General features: G+C 45.0%; 1 protein-coding gene across 2 annotated transcripts in view; it reads left to right on the top strand.

Annotated features, from left to right (window-relative positions):
* Chchd3 (coiled-coil-helix-coiled-coil-helix domain containing 3) overlaps nt 1-11,141 on the top strand; it is a 265,737-nt gene extending 254,596 nt beyond the window's left edge. For both annotated transcript variants that reach the window (XM_041675783.1, XM_041675784.1), the window contains one exon: nt 10,435-11,141. In XM_041675783.1, the coding sequence (XP_041531717.1) occupies nt 10,435-10,458 (24 nt within the window). In that variant the 3' untranslated portion in view covers nt 10,459-11,141. The remainder of the gene's footprint in view (nt 1-10,434) is intronic.
* Nucleotides 11,142-12,062: the final 921 nt, after the last annotated feature.

Below are 12,062 nucleotides of genomic sequence, written 5' to 3'. Positions count from 1 at the left end.
CTGTGCCAGAACTCTCCCTATGTTTATTCATGTGCCGGGAGAAAAATACATTAAAAATATACTTCATTGCTCTGAAGTTTTCATCTTATAATGATTCCAATGATTATGTCCTCATTATTAATACCTTACTTTATTAAGACACTTTTCAAAGCCAGCATGGACGAAGGCTGTAAATGAAGAAGCCAGCAAATTGAGATCCATAAGTAGGAGGAGATCTAGCAGAAATCAAAGAAATCCATCCTTCAGTCGCTAATCATTCCCCTACCAGTTGGTCGAGCCCATTAGACCTGTGTTAGTTAGGGTTTCTATTGCTATGAAGAGACACCATGACCGTGGGAACGTTACAAAAGAAACCATTGAACTGGCACTCTCTTAGAGTTTCAGAGGTTTAGTTCATTGTCATCATAGTAGGCTGACATGGTGTTGGAGAAGGAGCCGAGAGTTCTACATCTGGATCTGTAGGCGGCAGGAGTCTGTGACATTGGGTATAGCTTGAACATGTGAGACCTCAAAGCCCACTCCACAGTGACACACTTCCTCCAACAAGGCAACGCTTACTCCAGCTAAGCCACACCTCCTAATAGTGCCACTCCCTCTGAAGGCCGTTTTCTCTCCAGCCACCACAAGCTGGGAGGGACATGCACATGCACACACACACAGCTGAGTCATTTAGAAAAGAACTTCTCTCCTTTCATATGCTTCATGACCCTTCATAATTGCATAATATGACACTCACAGGATGCATATTTTCTCTTAATGTATGTGCTTTAGAAGTTAATCATATCCCTTTTTAGCAGATTAACAATTTCAACAGCTCACATAATTGCTTTACAGTTGGGTGTGTGTGATTTGGAGAGACACAAATTGTTGAACTTCTGTTCTTTCTTTTGACAAACTCCCTAGAATTGTCCTTCTCACCCATCTAGATCTAGTATTTGACTTACACAGCATGCCTTCCTATAGCCCTATTTGCTCCAGTTATAATAATACCACTTAGTGTAAATTTCCAGCAGTCCATAAATATCTGAAGGGAGGGTCGCTATTGCCTGGTAGCTGGGAAATAACAGTAACATTAAGTGGGGGAAATGTGATCAAGATTTAAAAACCCATGTTGTCTTAAAAAGTTTCATTGTTTGCTTTTGTCTGTCATTTGCTGACAGCGGTGCTTGCATGACTGAGTCTATGTCGGGATTCTTTCCAACCTTACTAGATTCTTTAACAACCTTACTAGAGGTAGTGCTGCTGATGTTAGTGCGTGCTGCTTGTCACAGCCACTGATGAGCTCTTAACAAGCCCCCGACCTTCAATAGCACTACTAGCTGAGCACTTGGGACTTGTAGGTGACCTGATAATAGAACCTTGTGGAGGTGGGACTGAGTGGTCATAGGAAAAGTGGCTGTGTCAGGGGGCATGTTTCAAGAGTGGTGTCTGACATGGAATTTCCACAGTGTGATTTCTGGTATTGCTGAAGTGGCAACACTGAGTGCCTTGGAGCATTGGCTCTACCCTTGCCTGGCGAGAGCTTGTTGAAAAATACTTAGTCCTGTGGTGTCGATGGGTCCTATTTATGGAATTTAAAAAAAGTTAACACACAAGATAACATGCCACACAGCACAGTAGAGGGGGAGAGTCTGGTGGGTCTGGGCCTCTCTTACTAGGTCTCTCTCATCCGTGAACTGGGTGTTTTTTGTGGTGGTTTCACTTATACAGAGTACTCAGTGAAGGCGTAAGTCACAAACAATGCCACACCAATTTGGGATTATGATTAATAGGGTGATATTTATTTAAAGGGGAAAAAACTTACAGATCACTGTCCCAGGCAACAGCCCTCTACGCAACCAGGAAAGGAGTCTAGTCGCAGGTGGAGCAGGAAGTGAAGAGAGAGAGAGAGGAGGGAAGTGGCCGCTTTTTTAAAGGGAGAGAGACCACGCCCCAATGGGCTGGTATCTCAGCAGTGATAGGCTGGAGGAGTGGGAGGACCTCCCGCAACAACTCAGTACATCTTTGTTCTCCCCAGTTTCAGGATCATCATTTAGGGAAATCATGGCATATATTAGTATTTGGAAAAGCCTGCCATGTGGTTTATTACTTGCAGCTAGCCTGTTCAGAGTATCTAATATTTCACAGCTCTATGTCCAGTTATTTGGAAGTGGATGGTAACTGAGTAGTATCAGAAAGATGCAAGTCTTGCCACAGGTTGGACAGCACTGAAGTAGCTAAGAACCATGAAACATGGGCCCCTTCATTTCTTCAAGCTTTAGGATTTCAAGGCTACTTCAGCATCCACTCTTACATGTTTTTGATGACACCCTGTAAGTAGTAAAATTGGTTCTTTCTCCATTTTGCAGTTGAGAGCATTGAAACCCAGGTACATCATGATGATAAATTTAACAACTAGTTCAAGATGCACCCTGCCATGAAAATGAAACAAAACAAAAATTTTTAAGAGAAACTAAGTGGTGTTTGTTTTTAGAGCAGGTGAGTGTAATAAGAGACATCCATCACCCACAAATACAGGTTGAGGGAGTGAGGGGAAATGAGAACAGTAATGACAAAATGAGAGAAAGGAATGGTGACAGGCTCCTGAAGTGGTAATAGAGTCCATAGGTCACACATAGGACATGAGATGATAGTGCCCATGATCAAAGGGGCCACTTGGCCTGCCCTCTGAAAAGCCACACCACGTAAACTGCAGGGACCTGGTACAAAACTGTGCTTCTGCTCCCTGTGAAAATGATCTAACCTTGAGAACCCAATTCTGCCTCCCTTATTAGAAGGAAGTTTGTCGGTCCTCACTGCCTAGTGTAGCAGTTCCAGGTAGGCCAGCTCCCTTCTCCTAGCCTTCCAGTGAAGTCCAGAGAATGCACTGGGCATGAGCAGGACAGCAACCATTAAGTCTTACCCCATTTCCGACACTGTACGAGGGTTTCCCCTGTGGAATCATTACAGTAGTCCACTCCACTTTTACATGACTCATAGGTTGGGCTTTCACAGGTCCCTGGGGTACTGTTTGGAAGACTAATAGATTTTACTGGTAGCAAAATTTCCGGATGTTTCTTAGCCTTACTTTTCCTTTCTTCTTATTTATCTATGCATGGACATTAATCTTCAGCTATTCTTAAACAGTTCCTTGTGGTTTGATGTGAGACATTTCAACTTATTGTTAGTGTATTAAGTTATGTATTCTTCATGATACTAAATTGCTCTAATATCGTTTCTAAGTTGTAAAAGCCTTTGGCTAGCTATTTAAGGACAGTATTTACAAATGGAGCATCAATTGACATCAACTTGTGTCTGGCCCATACCTGCTTAACCTACTAACTTTCTAAGCTTCCCAATATTGAATTACCTCTTGCCATTAAAGCCTGGTTCCCATTCAGTCTTGCTACAGCTGACATATATGGGACTTTGTAAACAGGGAAGAGAATAAGAATCCAGGAGTAGATAAGTAGATAATATAAAATGTCCCCAGCATCTTTTTTTTTTTTTTTTTAAGACAGAGTCCTCTGTGTGTGTACCCTAGCTGACCCCAAGTTCACCATGTGGACCAGACTGGCTTCAGATTCCCAGAGATCTATCTGCCATCTGCATGCCATGTGCTGGGATTAAAGGGGTACAGTACCATGCCTGGCCGTCCAGCTTCTATTTGGGTGATGGGGTTGGTTGTTTGAGACAGGATTTCTCTGTATGAAAGTCCTGATTTTGTGAGCTCACTTTGTAGACCAGGCTGGCCTTGAACTCACAGAGATCTGCCTGTCTCTGCCTCTGTCTCTGCTGGATTAAAGATGTGAGCTACCAACCACTTCCTGACTTTAACTTCTAATTTTTAAAGTGAAGGAGGTCTGGATTATAGATCAGCATTGTCTCTGTTCCTTGTGACATCTCGGTACTTTAACACTTACCTACAGGGTTGTAGGCAAGAATTCTAAGCATTTTTATAAGGTGAAGAAACTAACAGTATTCTCATGGAACAGTCTGTGTTCACCTGACGTAGGGTTATTGGGTGATGCTTTGCCACCATCCCAGATTATTCATGGTGACCAGAACTTCAGTTTTTTGTTTTTGTTTTTGTTTTTTTTTTTTTGCTGAGCTGAGAGCTTGAAGCTCTACCTGCGAGGACTAATCTGCATTCATTGTGGAGAGCAAGAGGTAGGTATAGGCTCAAGTCTGATTAGTAATAGCACCTTTTCATTTTGTGGTTTCTGGGTTTTCTGGGCTTTAGTGCTTTTGCCTCCTGGAGTTTGCTCTCAGCTGCCCTAGCGGATAATCTGCTATGGTGTCAGCTACACACCCTCTCCTCAAGGTCACATTCCTGACAAGGTGACCAGAGAGGCTAGAAACAGTTCAGTTTCTCCTGAGCCAGGGAAAAACAGTTCTCCCCAAGCTGCCTGCCAAAACATAGCCTGACAGCTAATAAACTCCATTACAAAATGCAGGTGCCTTAGCCCCGGGCTCCTGTTGTACTGTGATGTCTCTTACTCTGTGAGGTATAGTTCATGGGAGGTGAGAGGCTTTGGAGGTACAGTAAGATAAGAGTATTCGATGGAAAGAACCGGGACTAAGAGTTGCCCAAGGGCCTGGGGTCAGCATAGGTGCTTGAAGTCAGATAGCGGGGCAGTCAGAGGTCCATAAACTATGCTGAGACTTGAATCAGTGCATAGGCAGTAGCTGGTAGCCAGATACCTTTTCCTTGAGACCTGTTCTCCCTGCTGAACTGTTGAGATCACAGGGGGCCCTGGCTACAGAAAGAATAGAGTCAAGACCTTGACCACTGAGGCTAGACCTCCATGTTTCCAGTCCTCTCATGTATAAAATGTGAATGAAATTTCCACTGTTGCTAACTCCAGAATAGGTGACTACAAGGTCAGTGGGTATGGAAGGATTTGCCCAGGTAAAATTCCTGCAACCTTCTTAAGGCTGTGTTTTACCTCCCCTGTGATTTGGATTTGTGTTCAGCCGGGTTGCAAAATGTTTCCCTATTATTTTGAGCCTGAAATGGTCCTGGAAGCATAGGGAGTGACTATTACTTGGAAATCTGGGCTCTTGAGGAAAAAAAAAAACTAATGTCAGAGGGTTGGAGAGATGGCTCAGTGGTTAAGAGCATTGCCTGCTCTTCCAAAGGTCCTGAGTTCAATTCCCGGCAACCAAATGGTGGCTCACAACCATCTGTAACGAGGTCTGGTGCCCTCTTCTGGCCTGCAGACATACACAGAGACAGAATTTTGTAGACATAATAAATAAATATTTAAAAGAAAACGAAAAAAAAAAAAAACAAAACCTAATGCCAGAGCAGTCTACTTCATGACTGTAAGGTGAGCTCTGTGACATGTCAACCAGGCTCTTGGAGCTGGAGGACCTGGAGATCATAGACCCGACCTCAGCTTCTCCTTTGCACAGTTCTGTAGTGGGAACTGGCTGTATCCCAGCAGAGCCCACTGCCTGCTCAGGCACGTGTGAACCTCACAGGCTCCAAAGGTTAAAAATCATGCACATGCCCAGCCTCTTCTTGGAGATTCTGAATTGGAAGTTTAGAAGTAGGGTTCAGGCACCCCAAATTTTCACCAAATCTTGTAGGGTCTGTCTGTTTTCCTTCATGAGAAGGCAGTCATTGTCGCTAGCTGAGTCCAGACCACCTAGCGGAAGTCTAAACTCACTGCCTCTAGGAATGCATCTAAACTTAGTCTCTGAAGCAAATGGAAGTTGGCTTGGGAAGAAGGCAGAAGCCACTCCAGTGGAAGCGCTCCCTTTCTGCCCTCTGGTGCCCTCTGAAGCTGCAGGTAGTCCTGGGTGAGGAGCCCCCGCCCCCCCCCCCCCCCCACTCATGGCAGGAGCTAAGAGTGCACTGAGCCTGTCTCTTGGCTAACACCACACTGATGGTTCCCAGATCCCCAACCTGTCCAGCACAAAGATAAACTAAGGTCAGCCTTGCAGGAAAACCTCTGGCAATATAATTTTATTGTGTTCCATATATTCTTTGGCATTTGTTAATCTTTGTACTGGGCTGCTGTCCGCCGGATGATCCTACTCCTTCTGTGGTGTGGCCGCCTGTCAAAACTAAAGCTGTTCAAGTAATCTGAGTTCTAAGCGTTCATGCCCCCTGCCCTAACCCTGTTCATCCTACGAATCTATTTCTCACCTGCTTTCCCAGAGTAATACATTGCTTTATGACATTTTCTTTTTTAAAAAAAAAAATTGAATTTAATATATTACCATGGTACTAGATTTTCATTTTTTCTTAATAGGTATTTTATTCCTAGGGCGCATCTTCCAAGAGTTTGAGCTACAGTCTGTTAATGTTTTGTCTGCTTTTGTGGCGAGTTATATAAACAGTTAATTGCTTGCATGTTAATTTGAATGTCACACAGAGGCATGGGTGATATGAAACTAGATCCAGGCAAAGTTGACTGGTGTCTTCTACCAAAACAGGAAGACCAGGCACAACCCTGACTGGAGGAGCAGACACTGAAACCAAAACTAGTTAGTATCAGACTTCCCGATCATGAAGATCAGCACACAGGCAGCAGGGGCTTCTCAGGAGCTGAATGTGTAGAGTGTTCTTCCTTCCTTTTTCACCCACAGTCCTGTTTTCCCCACCACAGATCTGTTCCTTCGCACGCACCCCTGCATTTTCTGTCTCTCCTCAGTGAAAACTCGGTACTAAGGCTGTGCCTAACTCAGGACCTGCTGCTGTGTTAGCACCCCCTCCCCCAATGATGAAACCTTCACTATGTCCACACCTAATCCTTCTGTGTCTGAAACCTTGGGGAGATTCTGGGTAGCTCCCCTCTAGGGACACATATACTCTGGGTGGTCTTTTTTAAAATCCCATATTCTCTGTAATGATTGCCTAGCGGTGCAGGGTTGCTTTTAAATTCCTTTTAAAATTGTCGAGACAGCCAGGGGCTGCTCACTGCTAGGGTAGTCAGCCTCTGCTAAAAAAGCCAAGGTTCAGAAACTGGCTGACGATACAACTATGTAACAAAATATTTGAGAAAAGTGCTTGAGTTGGTTTTAATAAGTGGAAATGACACACCATCTTGGGTCTCCAGGGCCACTGTTCCTGTTTGACAGTGTGAGCTCATCAGTGGCTGGAACCGAAAGAGATTTTGGAAAAGAGCAGTGTTGATGCGTGAGCCATTCGCTCCTTTTGGTAATTTGTGCCGCTATTTACAAAAGGCAGTTCTGCGAGCCCAAATACGCGCGAGAGGAGCAGCAGCGAGGAGTTTCTTTCTCCACATTAAGTGTTAGCGTTGCCTTAAATGAAAACAGCGGGATTTTTTTTTTAATATAGCTTGCAAAGCTTCCCCTTCATTCTTTAGGGAATTTCCTATGTTAATTTATGCAGTGTTAATTTATGCAGTGTTGAAATTCAACCCAACAGCATCTAGATATAGATGATGCAGAGATGGGACAGCCTGAGAGGTGCAGTGTAGACCTGTCAGTCCTGGGACTCCCTCCAACCACCGCCCTGACTACTCCAGCCTACAGCAGGTCTCCTTGCATAGCTCTGATAGAGTAATAACACAGAATGCTTATCAGTTTATTCATCTTGTTAAAACCCCAACTTGCTGTTGTATTTGTTAATGTCTGACAGCAGTAGAGTGGTTTTGTACCTCCTCTGCCACCCTTTGGTAGCAGCAGGCTAGTGGACCAGCCCCTCAGCTTTCCTCCGCACCCCCATGTCTCCAGAGTGAGCCATTGCACTCTCTCAGAGGGACTGGGAGTTTAAGCCATGTGGCAGGATGTGTGGTGACTGAGCACAGTGTGCTCTCTGTCTGTGGCCTTGTATCCTAATGGTGTCTGATCCCCATTTTAGCCAGGGCCCAGCTTGTCTTTCTTCAGGGAAGTCTAGCATTGCTGGCAGTCAACAGAAAATTACTCTTCTATAATTGCTCAGGGTTGAAGAGGGAAAAATGGCTAAAAGGATCTCTAGCCCTCAGAGAACCCGTTAACTGTGACTTTTTTTGTGTTGCACTAGCTGCAGATTGTGTCAAAACACTGAAAAGACGCATATTGTCACCTGGCTCTGCAGGGAGAAGGAGAGCCATGTGATCCATATCAGGCAGATGGCACAAGGCTTAAGCTTCCCCTTGGTGAATTCAAAAATATATGGGGCCCATGACCCCCAGTGCAGAATGGCCGTAGAGTACCACTCAGTGGGGGCGCTCTCTCTAGTAACCAGAAACCCTAAGTGGGCTCAATATAGATGTGCTTCAGGCTGGCTTCCATGGAGCATGCAGTAAAGAACTGGGCAATGAGGTTGTCTGTATGTTGGGCATTTACAGAGCACCCACCTGTGTAGTTGGAGAGACTTTCACAGATAAGTCACAAAGAGGTGAGCCTAGAAGAAATGCTAAGACCCTGTGACAGTGGCAGACAGTGTTGGGTGCACAGTTGGATTTATATTTTGCCCGCAAACCCAGTGCTGGTAGCAATGCACTCATGCCGTGTGCATTCTCCTGGCCCTTCCGTCATGTGTAGCTTTTGCTTCCTCCCCATTGTCCTTTATTTTCTCTGGACCTGTGCTTTCCTAACTTCCTGTTTGACTAAAGCAACATCTTTTCTTCCCATTCCTATATCTCTCATGAGTTTGCCTGCCTGTGGGTCAGTTCTTTAGTGCACCGTGTCCCCAGGCCACATAGGGCCCTCTAATCTCAGACCCAAGAATAATCAGACAATCATCTACCCTTTGCCCTTGTACTCCTTGTGCTCCATTTTCTTTACCCCTCCCCAGTCATCTTTGTCTTAAATCATTTGACCTTTCTTCCCGTCCCTGCAGCTTTTTTCCAAAAGTTCCTATAGGCATGCCTCATCCAAAATCAGCCCACAGGCTCAAAACAGAATTTATCTTTTTTGCTTTTTTGTTCACAGTGTCCCCTCCCACACTCTGCCACTAAGGGTACGCATGAACCTCTCCTCTCACCTCCCTCTTTTCTTCTCTGGGCTTCTTGTGCCTGTGTTTTCCTTTTCATACCCTTGCTTTTCATAGCCCAGTCTGCTAGGTCTTCGGACCTCCATACTCCCGTCTATTGAGTTCACTGTGCCAAGGATATCAGGCTCCATTTCATGATTGCCATTCTATTTTTAAAAAGCATTTGTTGGATAGCCAGACAAGTGTTTTCGGTGGCCAGCAGGAAGCCTGTCCACCTCATGTCCATCCTTACTTACCCTGCCTGACTCTTTTTTTTTTTTTTTTTTTTTTTTTTTTTTTTTTTTTTTTTTTTTAGTTTTTTGAGATAGGGTTTCTCTGTGGCTTTGGAGCTGTCCTGGAACTAGCTCTGTAGACCAGGCTGGTCTCGAACTCACAGAGATCCGCCTACCTCTGCCTCCCGAGTGCTGGGGTTAAAGGCGTGCGCCACCATCGCCCGGCTCTCCTGACTCTTAACTGCCCACTGCTGCACCCTATCTTCCGTACTCACTACCCAGGTTTTCTGTCTGTTTTCTGACTGTTGCGAGGGTTAATGCTCTCCTTCTTTGTTGCAGCTGCAGGGAACTGCCCTCCATGCCAGGCAGAACTTTTGAACTCTCACCTTCCCCAAATGCAGCCTGAACCAAAACCTCCTTGTATATGCTTCGTTCCTGTGCAATTTTTTTTTTACCATGTACATGTGTTTTGCTTAACAAACCTTAGCATGTATTTAGCAAATAAGTTAAAAGTAGCAAATTATTACCATGCTTAGTCTCTCATTTCCCAAGGGTACATGTATTAGCTTTCCTGTAGCTCTTAACTAATGCAGTGAGAACTCAGTAGCTGAGCTGGTAGGGAGTATGAGGACAGGAGGAAGAGGCAGCTGTAGGGTTAACCTGCCCTCTTCTGGGTGCCTTTAACCTAAGAGAAATGACTGCCTTTCCATCCTAAAGGTTCTCTAAGAGTGGGGGACATGCACCTCCTCCTGCACAGCTGGCTGTAGCTTCCGTTTGATGGTTCATATCTACAGCCCCCCTCCCATTACTTGGAAAGAGAGTACAGAGAGCACTTGGACAGCCTGGGAGACCTGGCTGTGTGCTCCTGGGTGTTGTCTGCCTTCTTCCCAGAGCCAGATGGTGTCTCTGAGCTTGGACTTGGGTTGTAGGTGAGAGTCTTCCTCAAGAGCTGTTGGGTTTAACTGCTGCACTGTGCCCCACCAACTTCACACTGCCCCAACAAATTTCCCCATCCCTTGTATTCTGTGTCCAGATGTCCCTCCCCACCCTCCTCCAGGCCACATGCCTCCCCAGACTGTTCTCAGATGCTGGTGGGTGGGTCGTTGGAGATTGAAGCTGGGGAGGGAGGGCACTGCTCAGAGGCAGTGGTGTTTTGAGAGGAGAAAGCATATGCTTTGCTTCATGGTTTGGATGCAGTATTTGAAAAGCACCATAATCACCCTAAATATTACTGCCATTTGCTTGCCCTTGCCTCTGAGAGTAAACTGACACTTTCTGTTTCTCTTGCAGAGCATGCTGGAGAAGGGAGGATAAAGTTACCCCCGAGAACATGCAACGCTCCTTCAACGTTAATTCCAGAGGTGGAACATTTTTTCTTTTCCTAGTAAGAAAATGACCCAATTAAAGAGAAGACCACTAAAGACAGACAGGCATTGGAAAATGGACTCGACAGAATCATAACGTGTTTTGATCAACAGTTTAAAAGGCCAACGTCTAGATCAAGGATCAGTCATCAAAGAACACTGTTAAGTGTTAATGAAACTCACAAATGAATAAAAGAGAAAGGCAGTCCACTGCACCTTTTTTTACTCTTTCCAACTCTTACTGACATAGAATGTTCTTTTCACTCCAGGCTCCACCATTTAGTGACCTCTACTCTGAGAAAGCTGGGAGGGGGGACGTTAAACTATTTCACATGGAGACACAGCAAGTACCCACTGGGCTGGAGCAGCAGTGTGGACTGGCCTGGGCTGTGGGGCCTAGGGTGTTCTTCTCCCATTATGTAAGAGCTACTTCATTGTAACATTGTGATCATGCGAGAAAGACAAAAAGGAGAGAAAATGTACCTCTTTTACTGGAATAATGTTTATGATTGCAAGTGAAATAAGGCATTTTTATCAATATAAAGCAAACCTTGGCTTATGCAACTTCTGTAGTGAAAACTGACAACTTCACTCACTATCAATAATAAATCTATTTTCTGACAAAGACTGGCATTCTTGCTAGGGCCCTGTGTGTTCCTTTGGCTGGGGTAGAAAGAAGGTTTGGGTGGTGAATTACAGGCTCGCATTGCTATTTATTTGCATTTGCTCTGCAGCTCCCTTCCAGTCTCCAGAGTTGGTAGCAGAGCCAGCCAGGCAGGTGACTCAGGAAGATTTTACAAATTGCATGAACCTTTCTTTCTTGGAGAAGACTTAGGTCTTTCTGCCTAGAGCCAGAAACAGCGGATAACCTTCAAAAGGGCCTTCCAGCCGTGCTGAGCCATGTATGGACTTAAACAATAGTGAACCGCTAGTTTTCCCGCTTTAGAACATCCCTATTATAACTGCATATAACCGGGGCTCCAGTCTTGGATCTGAGTGGCGCCTCTCAGGAGGTAGGAGGAAATGACTGTGCTCTGTGATGTCACCTTTTGTCCTGTAGAATTTTGCGAGTTCATACCCAGGGCCTAGAGAGACGGCTCAGAGGTTAAGGGTACTTGCTCCTCTTGTAGAAGACCTGATTCAGTTCCCAGCATTCCATCTGCTGCCTCACAACTGTCTGTAACTCGTTCCAGGGGATCTGATGCCCTTTTCTGGCCTCCATGTCCACTGTACTCACATATCCACAAACCTCCATCTGCACAAATACACAATGCATACATACATAAGATTGTACTCACATATCCACAATCTACATCTGCACAAATAGACAGTGCATACATACATAAGATTTAAGTTCTTCAGAAGAAAAATATACTCTGTAGTAAGGTGTGTCTGAGTTTGGCTTCTAGCTCTTCTGCCTGCCACCTGTGGAGGGGCCTTGCCTCCTCTCTACACCTGACTCTCTTAATGTGGAAAGGGACCCATGGGACCTAGTGTCCAAGCATGTGGTGAAGAGTTGGAACATTTACCACATTTTGTGAGACCTAGCAAATG

Source organism: Microtus oregoni, unplaced genomic scaffold, assembly GCF_018167655.1.
Source record: "Microtus oregoni isolate MIOR12 unplaced genomic scaffold, Mior012 000026F_ref0000081, whole genome shotgun sequence".
NCBI classification, from domain to species: domain Eukaryota; kingdom Metazoa; phylum Chordata; class Mammalia; order Rodentia; family Cricetidae; genus Microtus; species Microtus oregoni.
Note: the sequence above shows the minus strand (reverse complement) of the source record. Positions and strands in the feature narration are given on the sequence as shown.